Genomic DNA, 16,642 nt, shown 5'->3' on the forward strand with positions numbered 1-16,642 from the left:
CAAAACTCTAATTTTAATTGATTTAAAAAATACATTTTACATACTCAAGAAATAATCATAATATAATTATATATTAAAAATATATGTGGAATAAGATAGCGGGTGGTATGAGAAAAGTAGCTAAGGAGGTATTGGGTGAATCTAAAGGCGGTGCACCACTAGGTAAGGATACATCATGGTGGAACGAGGATGTCAAATTAGCTATTAAGGTTAAAAGAGAGTGTTATAGAAATCTAAGTAAGAGTCGTGATAATGAGAATTTGGAGAAGTATATGATAGCAAAGAAGGAAGCTAAAAAAGTTGTTCGAAACGCGAGGGCTAAGGTATATAAGGAGGTTTATGACAAGTTGGATACCAAAGAAGGCGAGAAGGATATTTATAGGCTTGCAAAGATGAGAGATAGGAAATCGAAGGATTTGGGTATGGTTAGATGTATCAAAGATGAAACGCAAAGGGTTTTAGTCAAAGATGAGGAGATTAAGGAGAGATGGAAAGATTATTTTGATAAGCTATTTAATGATAGTCATGCTCAAGATCTTGGAGACTTCTCCATTCCTTTTCATGAGATAAATCGTGACTTCATGCGCAAGATTCAAAAGAAAGAAATTGCAGAGGCTTTGAAGAAAATGTAATCAAGAAGGGCAGTTGGCCCAGATGGTATACCTATCGAGGCTTGGAAATGCTTGGGAGAGAAAGGTTTAGAATGGTTGACAAATCTTTTTAACTTGATTTGGCGAACAAATAAGATGCCTAATGAGTGGAGGAAGAGTACTTTGGTGCCTTTATATAAGAATAAGGGTGATATACAAGATTGCACAAACTATCGTGGTATAAAACTCATGAGTCATACTATGAAACTTTGGGAGAGGGTGATTGAGTCTAGGTTGAGGAAGGTTGTCATGATATCGGAGAATCAATTTGGTTTTATGCCTGGAAGATCAACTATGGAAGCTATACATCTTCTTAGACAACTTATTGAAAGATATAGAGAGAGGAACAAAGATTTGCATATGGTTTTTATTGATTTAGAGAAGGCATACGATAGAGTACCTAGGGACGTTCTCTGGTGGACAATGATGAAGAAAGGTGTTTCTCTCAAGTACATTAGTATAATTAAAGATATGTATGAAGGAGTAGTAACCAATGTCCGCACTTGTGGAGGGGTGACAACCAATTTTCCGATAACGGTTGGGTTACATCAAGGATCTGCTTTAAGCCCTTTCCTATTTGCGATAGTGATGGATGAGCTTACGAGATCAATTCAAGAAAATGTACCGTGGTGTATGTTGTTTGCTGATGATATTGTTTTGATTGATGAGTCTAGAGCTGGGGTTAATGCTAAGTTAGAATTATGGAGACAGACATTGGAAGCTAGAGGTTTTAAGTTGAGTAAGAGTAAGACTGAATATATGGAATGTCGGTTTAGTAAGCAACGAAGTAGTGATGGGAGTGTAGTGAAGCTTGGTGAGCAAGATATACCGGTGAATGATTATTTCAAATATTTGGGATCCATCATTCAAATGTATGGAGAAATTGATGGAGATGTAAATCATAGGATAAAGGTTGGGTGGATGAAATGGAAAAGTGCTACTGGAGTGTTGTGCGATCGTAGAATGCATTGCGGTTGAAGGGAAAGTTTTATAGGACGACTATTAGACCCGCTTTACTATATGGTACGGAATGTTGGGCTGCCAAGAGACATCATATTCAAAAAATGAGTGTAGCTGAGATGCGGATGCTTAGATGGATGTGTGGAAATACAATAAAAGATAAGATTCGGAACGAAGAGATACGTAAGAAGGTAGGTGTTGCACCCATTGAAAATAAGATGCGAGAGAATCGTTTACGGTGGTTTGGACATATTCGGCGAAGGCCTAATGATGCTCCAGTTAGAAGGTTGGAGAAATGGGAAAATATATTAGTTAAAAGAGGTCGGGGTAGGCCTAGGAAGACTTGGATGGAGATGATAGGAAAGGATATGAATGCTTTGAACCTCACCGAGGACATGGCGTTGGATAGAAATGATTGGAGGAAAAGGATTCATGTGGAAGACCCAAAATGAATTTCTTTTTTGGTTCATATCGCTGACCCCAATTGTTTTGGGATGAAGGCGTAGTTGTTGTTGTTGTTGTTGTTGTTATATTATAAATACCTTTTTAAATTAAACAAAAAATACATACCAAAATATGAGAGCCTCGAGTCCAAACCATATATATCAATCCAAAATTTTCTTTTGAAACACAAACTCAAATAAACTACCAAGATCAAGAATCCTTTGCTCTGATATCATGTCATGAAATATGCGAAAAAACAGAAGCAAGAACCACAAAGGGCTTACGATAACACAAATACAACGTGCACACGCACAAGTCCACCATGGGATAATAAAAGGTGCCAACATAAACAATACAAACAGCCACTAATGACAAATTTATAATATAAATAATATTTTATTCATAATATACTCACAAAGTAAGTTAGAATGCATTAGAAAAGCATTAGAGAATAAGAGGGGGGTTCACCTTATTGACTAGTCAACTTTATGTTAGACTAGTCCAAAAAGAACTCAACAACTCTATTTGGTCTTTTACCAAATAGTTCCTATAAAACAAAAAAGGATAAAAGAACAAAATAAAATAAAGTAATTAAAGCATCCATAATGTGCATAACCTATAATAACAAAAAATACATATAAAGGATATTACTTATTACATCATTACACACACACACACACACACATATATATATACAAAACATTTATAAGTCGGGAAAAACTGGTTCCTTCATAGCCATTGAGCCGATTCCTACTAAACAAAACCTATAGATCACATCTACAGTGTTAGACATGAGAAAAAAATACTTAAAACTACAATTTTTAAAGGAGCCTAATAAGATCTAATAAAAAAGAGGGCCTAAAGAACACATTAATATATATATGTGAGTAATGCACTCCTTAAGCCCCCTTTTCTCGTTTTTCGGTGATCCAAAAATCAATGGCTATATTTTTCATCAAAAAAACATGATCCAAGAGTTGATTCCTACCAAATCAAGCATGATAAACATATCTGACAATTAAGATCTATCATAAAACACTTTAAACAATGGGGCCAAACGAGACCTAACAAAAAAAATGGCCTAATATCTTTAGCTCTTTATATATATATATATATATATATATATATATATATATATATATATATATATATATATATATATATATATCAAAATAAATAAATATTGGCATATATAAAATTTAAAATTAAAAAATATACAAACCATAAAAAGGAAAAATTAAAGAGTTACTAGAAAATGAATAAATCAGAATACTTTACAAAAACATTATTTTTAAATATCTAAATTTATATTAATTTTATCTTTTTAAATGTCATTGCAAAATCATGATATTCTCGATATTAGTGATATACCCTGCCAAACCTGAAAAGATCAGGTGTAATATGATTGCACAAATATTTGTTCATTAAGCACCTGACATTTTGGGGACAGGCCTGTCAGTTGTGAGGCCCAAGGCTTGATGGAGGGCAATCAGGTGCTTAGTGCACAAATTTTGTGCCATGTGATTGCACTTGATCCGGCCACCTGCCAAACTGTGAGTCCTACAAAGGACTGATGTAACTGGATGGGGTTTAGTGAGACTTTTTTTTGGAAGGTGCTTTAAGAATTAGACCAATAATAGATCCATTTTTTTTATTTAGGCTAAGTTGGGGTTGTCTATATGTAAAAGTAATTGTATGGTTTAATTGGTTTGGGTATAAATTGGAGAGTGGGGAGTAAGTGCCTACCCAAGTTAAGGATCTTATTGAGAGACAACTGAGAGTTTTAGGGCGTTTTTAGCTAATCTGACCCAGCAGATGCATTCAGCATAGTTGATTTGCTTGAAAACGATACTTGGATTGTATTTACTCAATGAAAAACATGATTTTTGTAGCATGAATATTTATGAGAATCTTAGACCGTTGATTTTTAAATCTTATAAAAACCTACTCACGTATCTGAATTGGACGATCCTAGAGTCCGTTCTCGTGAAATCAAGCATGTAGAATACATTTGTCCGATCAAATTTGAGAAAAACATAAAAAAAAAAGAACTTTTAGAAGCCCAATAAACTGACAGTTAACACCGATCGGAGCATGCAGATACCCCTACTCATAAATTGGATTGTGTACAGACTATATAGAATTTAAACGGACCTATTTTTAAATCAGATTGTCATTATGCTTTAACAAAATTATATATGAACAAACTCTATGCAATATGTAAAATTAATCTTATAAAAATCGTTATCCTAAAGTGCACAAATTGAATGGAACTGTTTGAGTTGGACATAAAAGAGGGTGGATACCAATAGGTTCGGGTCTACATTTATTTATCCAACCACTAACAATTTTCAAAATGAGTCTAGATTTCAGATCCAACCCAAACTCATGATTCTATCAAGATCAGGACGGTTGGGTTTGTGCGATTTGGGACATCCATTCAGGTTGAATATACTCAACCCAATTACACTTACACACCTTACTGATCACAATGTAAACAGGTCATGTTCAGTTTGGATGAAGTCACCACTAAATCTGACCCAATTGAGTTTTGTATAGTATGACTTTGAGTCGCCTTGGGATTCTGATGCACAAGCCAGGAGAGATACCTTATCCGGATTTATAAGATCCATTTGAATCTGTTATAATTTTGGATTTTTCTCTTTTATTTGATTTCTTATAATGAATATTGGATTCAAATACTTGATTCATATCCAAACTTAGTAGTTCATTTTTTTCATATTTACACGGAGATACCAACCTAGGATTAGAGACCTAACCGCACTGGCTCTGTCTGTTGTACTTACGCTCGTTGTCTTGACAACATAAAACTTTGTGGGCTTACCTTTTGCACCCGCGCACACCCCCCCCCCCCCCCCCCCCCCGGGACTTAGGTAGTTCACTAGGATTAGCAAGTTTCTTAATTAATAGTTATCAAAATAGGTAAGTTATGTCTTCTAAGAATAAGACTCTTCTCCTGTAAGTAAAGGGTGATTTAAGGATTAGAGGAGACTGTTGAGTTGGAATCTCATATTTGTCCTATTTTTAGTTTATTTTAATTAATTTTTAAAATTTTTAAATTTTTTATTATATATCTTGCTTTTTCTAGATAACTTAGATTTTTCTCTTATTTACATCAATTTGGTATTAGAGCCGCACTTAAATCGTGTGGTCGTCGCAATTTGAAAAACGAGTGAAGAGAAACCATGAAAGCATGTGAGGAGTCCAATGTGCATAAGTTGAACATGAGAGTAGATCCATATTCGATGAGATGGATCAATGAGAGTAGATGGATCTTAGATGAGATAGGATAAAAAAATTGAATGCAATGAAGTAGCACAAATAGTGATACTCTAGGCAAAATAAGGGTTGCCTTGCCTGTCGACCAACAATTGGTGAATCATATTAGGCACTTGCATATCTAACGGAATACATGATGAGCGTGGCCACGATAATGGATCGTTCATGAAAGTGATTCTAATTGGACCCAAATCCAAATGTTATCCTACCTAAGTCGACTTTGATCCAATTGATTCTAATTGGACGCAAGTGTCTCATAAGTTGGACATTTCTAGTTTGATTCATGTTCCATATGAAGACCCTTTTGTCTCCTCGTTCCACCAACTATTAGAGGACTTGCTCTTAGTTTTGCACTTGGTTGGATATTCTTTAGATCAGATCTCATAAGTGCTAGTGGATTTATGCTTTCAAGAAGTTTTAGAACATCATTATTTACTGCATTTGTAACGTAACTGGAAGAAGCAAAAGAGAGACTCAACTCAAGGGCGAGCCTTCTTCAATCCGAGGAGAACCATAGAATCTATTTGGTTCTGTAATAATTTTTTAATTTTCTTTTATTTAGATATCTTGTAATGGATATTGAATCCATATCCAAACTTAATAGTTGATTAGGATTAGCAAGTTTCTTAATTAATGTTTAGCAAAATAGGCAAGTAAGGTCTTCTATGATTAGGACTCTTCTCCTGTAAGTAAAGTGTGGTCTAAGGATTAGAGGAGGTTGGAATCCAATATTTGTCTTATTTCCAGTTTTAATTAATTATTTACAATTTTATGTCAATTTCTTATAATTTCTATTATATCTCTTGTTTTCCTAGATAACTGGTTTTGGATAGATTTTCTCGTAAACCTACCAACCGATTTACATCAGATTCAGACAGGAAAAGCAAAATTCAATCTACATCCGACTAAGCCTTAAATTGCCAATCGGATATTAGGTTAAAATGCATTAAGATTGCTCATATTCGGATTCAGTTGCAATGCTCTAATCCAAACCCAGATCAGTTTGTTAATTGGATACTATGTATGTTACTGAACCCGAATAAACATATTTGGATTTGCTCTGATACTGACCTGAATCCGAACTGTTGACATCTTTACTAGGGGTGTCAATAGGTCGGAACCCTGCTAAAATGGGTGGGTCCAAACTCAGATCTGACTAAGTGATACAGATATCAGATCCAGATTCAGGTCCGACTGGATTTTTATAAGAAAACCATACTAAGATCTGATAAGAATTACATAAACCAGACCCAGTCCATTCTCTGTAGAATTATATTTTTTAAGTTCTTTGCATTGGAAATTTGTGGATCTTAATCGAAACTCATATTGAACCTGGACTTGGTATAAAATTTCATAAACCAAACCTGACCCATTTAATAATCGGACCTTATGGGTCCGATTCAGATAGTTAATGGGACCCCCTTCTTTGTAGCCAAACCCTGACCTTATAGGATCCGGTATAGGTCATGACACCCACACACTGGACGGACCGATTCGGAAATAAGAATCGGTTTATATTTTGAACCGTCCGAGTCTGCAGACGACTCGAGGACTCCCGTACCAACCAAACCGAGGTTTCTTCGGTATTTATACCGAAAAAGGCCCGATGATCCGTGTAATTTGAGGAGGATGGGAAGCGAGAGAGGGAAACTCCAATCGTTAATCGAGAAGGCCACCCATTCGACCTCCCGAGACGTCGACGCCTCCCTCCTCAGAGCCATCAAACGCATGGTGCGATCCTCGGACGATAACGTCCGTACAGCGGTCGAAGCGCTAATGGAAGTCATGAAGAAAAACCACTCTCAGGTAGACCCCTAAAGGATAAAAGAATCGGTTTTTCTTTGAATTTAGCGGGAAAGAAATTGATGGGTGTTGGTATTTTTAGTCGCAATTCTCTTGTTGATGAAGGAAAATTGGTGGGTGGGATGCATTTTTTGGGGATACATTTTGGTTTCTGTATGGTTGTGAATTGACTTGGTGAAGAAGAAAATTGTGGGCAGGTCCTTTTCTTATTGTTATTTGTATGTTTTTATTGTTAGTGGCCAGAATTTGATGGTGGGATGCATTTGTTTGGGCCAAAGAAATTTGTGGGCGGTCCTTTTGTTGTTATTTATAAATTTGTGATGAAAAATGGGGAGTTTGTCTTGAGTGTATGTAGTTTGTGCTTAATGATCTTTGCGGGTTCATTACTTTGCGAGAGAAATTGGTTCTTTTTCTTTTTGTAATGATGTGCATAGTTTCTTCTTATATTATTTTTTAACTATTTTTTGTTTTAATTTGTTCGTTATCCTAATTAAATTGGTCCGAACAATTGTGGCTTTCTTTCATGCTTTCTGCTTTTTTCTTGATTATTGAATAGGTATAAGTTTTAACTTTCATAAGATGCGTAGTTCTTGTTACTGTTGATTGATGAAAATATGAGAATAGGGACGGTTACGTTGAAGCTGATCGTGACTAACAAATGCTTGATTTTTTTTCCTCTCGTTTTTTCTTCTAACCAATAATCAGAGAAAAACATTCTAGGTTGCTTAAACATTTTTTTTAAGACAAAGAATTGCTTAAACATTTTTGTAAGAACATTCTGGGTTTTTAATGGTAATTAAGGTATGTTATTTGCGTTAGAGTTATTCTTCGTTGGTGAAATTTTGAACTGCTTTGGGACATTTTGGTGAAAAAATGGAAAGGTTCAAAGAAATCTTTTCCTTTTTTTTGGGGTTTGGCAAGCTGGGCTTAGGCGTGCTGACCGGTTACAAATCATGGAATATAATATCACTCAAAATTTCGAAGGAAACCAGTCTGGTGGTTTATCCTTCCACACCCTTTCACAATCTAGAACTCCTAACTGATGTAGGTGATACAGAATATAGATGTGTTCTTTTAAAGTCCATTTACATAAAAAATCTGTGAATTTCACAAGAAAATCCTGCACTTTCCTATGCACTTGATCTAATCTGCTTCTCATGGACAATGAATTTGATATTAGGCTAGCCACATCACGTGGGAACTTTACACTATAATTCGATTGTGCACTATATCCTTCAGAACATGTTTCCACCAGTACCACTCTAACAGATGATTGTATTCTCCCAACAATCCATTCCAATTTGATGAACCACCCTTTATCATCTCTCACTACAAATCCCATGCTCCATGAGAGCACAATCATGGCAACATAGAGGCTGAGGATGATACCATGTGTTCACTATGTGAATCCTTCTCCTTTGAGATATAATTATTGAAGGTAACCAATGACTTACCTCTGCTAGATGTTTCAGCAGAATTACTCAGATCTTTCTCAGGAGGCCGACTGGAATGCAGAGATTCCAAGGCTGCTGCCATTTTCAAAACCTTTGAGTTGGATCGAGTATTTTTTCTATTTCCCATTACCTCTGATCTGGATCCAATATTCTTATGATAAAACTTGGATATTGCTTCAAACCTAACCCGTTTGGATCCACTTCCATCAACAATGTCCTCTGACTCACTAGTCCCAGTTAAAAGCAATAAATTTTTGGAAACTGCAGGCCCCACAATAGATGCCTCAGAAGAAGTATCCGAGACTTTAGTTTCTGAAATAGGCCTCTTACCTAACTATTGTTACTTCCTCTGTAACAAATATCGCAAGATTTATGAAAATCTCGTGATAATATCGCGAGAAATTGCCTGAAATTTTAAAACGGCAATTTCTCATGAGATTTTCAAAATATCATGAGATTTATGAAAAAAACATAAATTCCATGATTTAAACTCAATATTTATGTTTTAAACGGCTATTTATCATGAAAAAACTGTGTATTTTTTTAATAATTTTTATTAATATTTTCTTGTAAAAAAATATTTTTGTATATTTTTTAATTTATTTTTTTATTGCCAAGATTTTGCCGAAAAAAATGCGAGATTTATGAAAAAATTTCAATTTCTCCCAAGTTTTTGACAAATGAGATTTTGCCAAGAAAAATGTTTGTCACTATGGTTACTTCCTTTCCTACCACTATTCTTATGTATGACAACTTTAGTAGCCATCTCATCAGCAACTTGCTTGCCTATGTTTATGTTTAGAGAAGACTTACCATACTGAATAGCATCACTGGAATCTGATGACACTCCTGAATTTTCTAGTAGGGTATGAATCTCCACAATGGACAACTCCTTCACACCACCAGGCCTTCTACTCCCATGAAGATTATCACGGTTTGTCTCTATATCGTTCGGGGATCCTCCCTTCTGCATATCCACATCCATGTACTGGTCAGAAGCCCCAAAGGCGTAGTGGGATGAGACCTAGGCCACTAGTCAGGTGGTCTAGGTTCAAATCTCATGGGCGTCAGCGTGGTGTCTCCCTGGGGGCAAGGGTAAGCCCATGGACTTTTACGTTGCTAGGACAATGACCGTAAATATGGCAGGCAAAGCCAGCGCAGCTAGGTCTCTGATCCTGGGAGTGGTTTCTCTGTGTAAATCTAAAAAAAGTATTGTTCAACAACCATTGAACTTCTACTATCCTCATGCGCTCTATGACTCTCTTTATCATTGCTCTTACTTGTCTCACTCTTAGGATTCTCAACGTCCATACCATGCCGATAAAGAACTGAGAATATATTACCAGAACTCTCATTTTGAGTGCCCCCTTCTGTCTTGTGCCAGACCTTCCTCGACTTAACTTTCTGCCATTGAGCACCGTCTTTATAGATTTTTTTATCTTCCTTTTCCTTGCAGATTAAACATCCACCGTCTCTGTGATAAGAAGATCCACATTGCGAGACCAGAGACTCATATTCTACCTCCTGCACAAAATTCCTACCTTCAATCGCTACATCCACTTGATGAATCGGTGTAAATCCAATTGGCACCTCAACACGAATTTGGGCAAAGTTCGCTCTATCAAACTTGCGAGTTTTATCATCTATAGCAATCAACTTCGCACCAATGTATTCTGCAATACCAGAAAATACCTCCACTGTCCAAAGCTCTAGTGACAGGTCCGGAAGTCGAATCCATACTGGGATTGTTGATATCTTCTCTAGTCTCCACTCCATCCCAGGATGCCATTTATGAGCGATAAGCGTACGACCTGCTAATTTCCATGCTTTGTGCCTGAGAATAACTCTCATATCTTGCTCACAATTGACCTTAATCAACAATAAGCCATTCTTTCCCAATGTGAATCGACCATGTTTGATTTCTGACCACATTCTTTGTAAGTTCTCGAAAATGAATACAAAATTCATTCTTTTGTTCCTCTCATCTCCTGCAAATCCTGCAATCAAGTCCATCTCCAAGGATTCTATGCTTCATTATAATAATCCTTTAGAATAATTAGTTTCTTCCGATCTCCTTTCATCTTCATTGAAAGCGAGGTTGCAAAGTGAATTAGAGGCTCATCAGCACCTCGCACCATCTTAGACCATGACTTCTGACTATTTACTTCTCCTGAACCTTTACCTGATATACTCGCAGAGTTTAAAGGGTCCTCGACTAAGTCACACAGACTCGGCTAAAAGGTCGACGCACTCGTGTCGACACGCCCCGACACGGTCAACTAAGTGTCGGACTCGGTCAACCCACTAGGGCCGAGTTCGTCCACATTTTGGACTCGGTCAACTTTTACCAAGTCTATTTTTGTCTATTTATTTAAATTAATTTGGACTCGGGTCGGGTCTGGATTGGATCCAAGACGGTATCAGGGTCGAATCTTATTATTGTTGTGTGTATATATATATATATATATATATATATATATAGCTGTGTCCCCGTGTCCAAAATTTTTGAAATTGCTCTGCACCCGTGTCGCACCCGTACTCGTACCCGCACCCATGTGACATAGGTCCTCGGTGTCTCGATGACGCCTTTGGAAAGTCGAGTCTCCATAATCTTTTCCATGTTCCCTTTCACACATGGCTGAAACTGCAAAACACAACAACAACAACAACTACTACTATGCCTTCATCCCAAAACAATTGGGGTCGGTGATATGAACCAAAAAAGAAAATCATTCTGGGTCTTCCACATGAATCCTTCTCCTCCAATCATTTCTTTCCAATGCCATGTCCTCGGTGAGGTTCAAAGCATTCATATCCTTTCCTATCATCTCCATCCATGTCTTCGTAGGCCTACCCCGACCTCTTTTAACTAATATATTTTTCCATTTCTCCATCCTTCTAACTGGAGCATCATTAGGCCTTCGCCGAATATGCCCAAACCACCGTAAATGATTCTCTCTCATCTTATTTTCAATGGGTGCAACGCCTACCTTCTTACGTATCTCCTCGTTCCGAATCTTATCTTTTATTGTATTTTCACACATCCATCTAAGCATACGCATCTCAGCTACACTCATTTTTTGAATATGATGTCTTTTGGCAGCCCAACATTCCGTACCATATAGTAAAGTGGGCCTAATAGTCGTCCTATAAAACTTTCCCTTCAACCTCAATGGCATTCTACGATCGCACAACACTCCAGGTGCACTTTTCCATTTCATCCACCAAACCTTTATCCTATGATTTACATCTCCATCAATTTTTCCATACTTTTGAATGATAGATCCCAAATATTTGAAACAATCATCCACCGGTATTTCTTGCTCACCAAGCTTCACTACACTCCCATTAATACTTCGTTGCTTACTAAACCGACATTCCATATATTTTGTCTTACTCTTACTCAACTTAAAACCTCTTTCTTCCAATGTCTGTCTCCATAATTCTAACTTAGCATTAACCCCAGCTCTAGACTCATCAATCAAAACAATATCATCAGCAAACAACATACACCACGACACATTTTCTTGAATTGCTCTCGTAAGCTCATCCATCATTATAGTAAATAGGAAAGGGCTTAAAGCAGATCCTTGATGTAACCCAACCGTTATAGGAAAATTGGTTGTCACCCCTCCACAAGTGTGGACATTGGTTGCTACTCCTTCATACATATCTTTAATTATACTAATGTATTTGAGAGAAACACCTTTCTTCATCATTGTCCACCAGAGAACGTCCCTAGGTACTCTATCATATGCCTTCTCTAAATCAATAAAAACCATATGCAAATCTTTGTTCCTCTCTCTATTTCTCTCAAAAAGTTGTCTAAGAAGATGTATAGCTTCCATAACTGATCTTTCAGGCATAAAACCAAATTGATTCTCTGATATCATGACAACCTTCCTCAACCTAGACTCAATCACCCTCTCCCAAAGTTTCATAGTATGACTCATGAGTTTTATACCACGATAGTTTGTGTAATCTTGTATATCACTCTTATTCTTATATAGAGGCACCAAAGTACTCCTCCTTCACTCATTAGGCATCTTATTTGTCCGCCAAATCTTGTTAAAAAGATTTGTCAACCATTCTAAACCTTTCTCTCCCAAGCATTTTCAAACCTCGATAGGTATACCATCTGGGCAACACAATATAGTAAAAAGAAGATTTTATGATGCAGAAAAATCAGAGTTACCTGAAGCTTCATAGGTAAGGGGAAGCGCGCTTTCCGGAAACTCGCTTCGGAACCATGATACTCCTTGCTTCTAAATCTTCATGGAAATCTCGATTCCCCCACACTTCTTCTATGCTTCCCTACATGATCTTCTCACATTTCTTTTCATGTTTTCCATGTGCTTCCTCTCACGCTTCTACTCACTTGCCATATGATTTCTCTAAATTAGTAATCATGATTGTTAGATTTCAACAAAAATTTAATTCTTTTACTCAAAAATCATGAAATATAAGAATAATCAATTTTATTTTAGTTTTTATGTGTTTCTTGTTCGATTTTTGTTTAGTTCTCATATTGCTTCCTTTTTTATTCTTGTTTCGCTTTGAAATTGATACTTCGCTTTTCGCTTCATGTAAATTTTAAAATGCCTCGCTTCTCGCTTCCTAGTCTGACAACCTTGAGAAAAATGTAATGAATGTAAAATTAATGGCTTTGTCGTCACTCCAAGAAATCTTTTCCTTTTCAACAGTGTGTTTGTAAATTATGTATTTTTTTCTAGTTTGGAGAATTTATTGGATCTTAATGCTATTGACAGATGAAGATGCAAGATTAATATTTTTGCTTTTCTTTTTTAACTTCTTGGATTCACTTTTGTTTCTTCAAATTATTTTTCTTTCTTTTCCTTCAACTACAGTAAATTGGTGTATGGCTTAGATTGCAAGTATATTCAGTATTTAATTCCTTGGAAGAGTGAATCTATTCAGTAATCTGTTATTTGACGAAGGTTAGTTTCTAAAATTCTTACTTGGATAATAATGTTTAAGGACAGCCTCTTTTATGGGCATCCCTTTTCTGCTTTGATTTGCCTTCTGATTCCTGAATATAAATCTTCAACTTGTTTATGCTAGTGTGACATAAACAATTAGCACTTCTCACCATTCTGATTAAAGATATTATTTGTTTATTAATAATTTCTGAGAACTGTTGGTTTGAAAAAATTCATTGGTTGCAAGCCTGTTACCTTATCACTGTTTATGTTCAGGGGTTGATGGCTCTTTTTCTAATTGAAAAGAGTTTTATAATAATTTCATGCTGCTTGCAGGTAAGGTATCTGGCAGTTCTCATAGTAGATGAGTTATTCATGCGTTCAAAGCTCTTCAGATCATGTCTTATGGTTAACTTCGATCAGTTTTTGAGTTTGAGTGTGGGCTTCAGAAGAAGCTTCCCTCTTCCTCCTCCTCCTAACGTTGCTTCAACTTTGCGTGCAAAGTCAATAGAGTTTTTGGAGAAATGGAACAATTCATTTGGACTTCATTACAGACAACTTCGATTGGGGCTTGATTACCTGAAGAATACATTACATTTCCAGTTTCCTAATGTGCGTGAAACGGCAGCTCGATTGCAACAAGAGCGAAGGGAGAGGGAGGCCAGGTCGCAAGAGATTTTGAGAAATAAGTTTGAAAATTTGAGGAACAATTACTCATCGATAACTGAAGAAATTCAAAGTGCAATAGGTGAAATTGAAGAATGCATGCAGCTGCTTTGTGCTTCAAAAGTAAAAGATAAAGGTGAGTTTACTCATTTCCCACAGGATACTGTTGAAGAATTTAGGTCTCTCACCTTGAGAAAGATTCGACTTGATTCAATAAAAGAGGGTGAAATGGTTCATGAAGATAATGATAATCGAGCAATTTTTGATACCTTAAGAGAATTATACAAGCTTTTGTTATCAAGGCATTCGAAGAATGTGCAGGAATGGTTATCGGTTCTTGTTCGAATTGATGGGGTGGATAGTAAGTTCAGAGATTCTGCTTTAAAAAAGTTCATTGATCTCCGAAATTGTATACAGTCAGCCAAGAAGAGATGTGAAGAACTGGGCTGTGTTCTTCCTGGTGTTTCCAATGAGGAAGATGGGATTTTGTGGGAGGAGGGCAGGATAGAATCTGTTTCAGCTGATGCTGAACCTGGATCAAGTAGGTTAGCTGAGAACTTAAATAGTGGTTCCACTGAAGAAATTGTCCAAGGTGAATCTACTGATGCCTGCAGAGACTCTATTGATGGAAAACTGAAGGATGAAGAAGATGCATCTGACCCTACTAGGGAGAGACTATTGGATGAAGCTCCAGTTGTAAAGTGGGGCTCATATTTGGATAATTGGGGCTCAAAACGTGATTTCCTTGCAAACCAGAGGGGTTTAGAGGTTGAAGGTCACTGGGGTAGAGTGGACTATGATGCCACAATTCCTGCAGAAAAAATCGCAGAGCTGAGTGTTCAGGCTACAGTCTACAAGGAGGACCACGTTGAAATTCAGCCATGCCTTGCTCCTTTGAAGAAAGGGGGCCTCTGCCTGAGGAGGGACCTGAGAGTCTGCCCCTTTCATGGACCTATTATCCCCCGAGATTCTGAAGGGAACCCATTGAAACAATTACAAGGTGATTCTATCGGTCTCAGAGAAGGACCAACTGAAGAAAAGGCTCCTCTGACTGAGGACATAACAGCTGTGGAACTTGCACGAGAAGCAGTGAAGAATGTGAGGAAGAAAGACAAAGAAAGAGAGAGAGAAAAAGCCAATCAGCGGGCCCTTAAACGTGCAAAACTTGCTAAAGTACGGGAACACAATGAGGCAGTTCTGAGGGAGTCAGCTATGGCTTCAACTTCACAAGGATTGGGAGAAGCTCCTGGAGAAGATATAGAGGGCATGAGTCAAAACCTGGTGGATCAGAGAAGCAAAAAGCAAACATTAGCTTCAATGCTGCGTAAGAAAACAACCACAAGAGATCGTTTGTCAGAGAGGCTTCTGAATTCACATGCAACAGACGCAACTATCAGGCAGATAACGGAAGTGGATGACGTGAAGTACAGAGAAGCTTACCCAAATCAGTGGTAAGCAGTGGTGATGACAATGATGATGATACTGATGGTGTGGCAAAAGGAGCTCAGAAGCCATGAACGGTAAAGGATGGGGATACTAGACAAATGCACGATGATGGTGTTTGTGACTGGAGCAAGAAGCTGGCTATGTTGCATATGATGATTGAAACGGATTTGTGCAGCGGAAAGTGCTCAGAAGTGATGAGTGTTAAGAGGTGGTGGCACTTTGAGCAGTGTATGATGATGGTGCTCATGATCGAAGAGCAAGAAGCATAGGTTCTTTTGCATAGGATGGTTGAAACTTATGTAATGCAGCAATGTGCAATGACAAGGATGATGATGACAAAAAGCAATCTGATGCATGTGCTTTCCAACACAGTTGAGAATCCCAGAACCACAATCTTAGGGAAGCTGATCAGGTCATGCTGAACATGAGCGTTTTTGCTCATGCAGACATCGTGGCCATCCAATTTGCATTTTAAAAAGCTCAAAAGTCAACAAAACCATGTGGCATTCATCCAAAATGCAAACAGACGGCCATGATGTCGGCACGAGCAAAAACGCTCATGTTCCCCATGACCTGATCTGCTTCCCAATCTTAGTGGTGGGCCCCATCTCATTGGATTCCCAATACATTTTGGGAATCCAAGGGAACATTTAGGCCAGAAAATGGCTACCCATGGAGGCTGATATATACTCAGGCCCTCCCTCTGCAGGAAATTACCGTTACCGATATCAGTATCGGGTTATCCCTCCTAAGTAAGCCGTTAATCACCATCTCCATTCTCATCTCCTTCGTATCATTTTTTTTCTCGTCCCTCATTGCACACACCAAAATATTAGTATCGGGTTAATTTATTTATTTGCCCTTATTCTTTCTTGTTAATTTTGCATGGGCCCTTTGTTTTTCAAAATAAAGGCATTATTTCTGGGAAATTTTATAAACATACTTGTTCTCTGAAAAATATTAAGACAGGGTTACAATT

The 16,642-nt window shown here is 37.3% G+C and overlaps 1 protein-coding gene across 1 annotated transcript; it reads left to right on the forward strand.

The window, feature by feature from the left end:
• The first annotated feature begins 6,977 nt into the window (after nt 1-6,977).
• On the forward strand, nt 6,978-16,032 carry LOC149843431 (ENTH/VHS protein). The gene is made up of 2 exons (XM_090001828.1): nt 6,978-7,160; nt 13,888-16,032. The coding sequence occupies exons 1-2, from the start codon at nt 6,984-6,986 to the stop codon at nt 15,670-15,672; spliced, it is 1,962 nt and encodes a 653-aa protein (XP_089857954.1). The 5' UTR covers nt 6,978-6,983; the 3' UTR covers nt 15,673-16,032.
• The last annotated feature ends 610 nt before the right edge of the window (nt 16,033-16,642 follow it).

Source organism: Nuphar pumila, chromosome 3, assembly GCF_984573655.1.
Source record: "Nuphar pumila chromosome 3, dmNupPumi1.hap1.1, whole genome shotgun sequence".
Lineage (NCBI taxonomy): Eukaryota > Viridiplantae > Streptophyta > Magnoliopsida > Nymphaeales > Nymphaeaceae > Nuphar > Nuphar pumila.

Excerpts from the sequence above, each read along its gene's own strand:
- LOC149843431 (XM_090001828.1), top strand. The coding sequence starts at position 6,984 with ATGGGAAGCGAGAGAGGGAAACTCCAATCGTTAATCGAGAAGGCCACC. Across the intron at positions 7,161-13,887 it reads TGAAGAAAAACCACTCTCAG|GTAAGGTATCTGGCAGTTCT; the intron begins GTAGACCCCTAA and ends TGCTGCTTGCAG.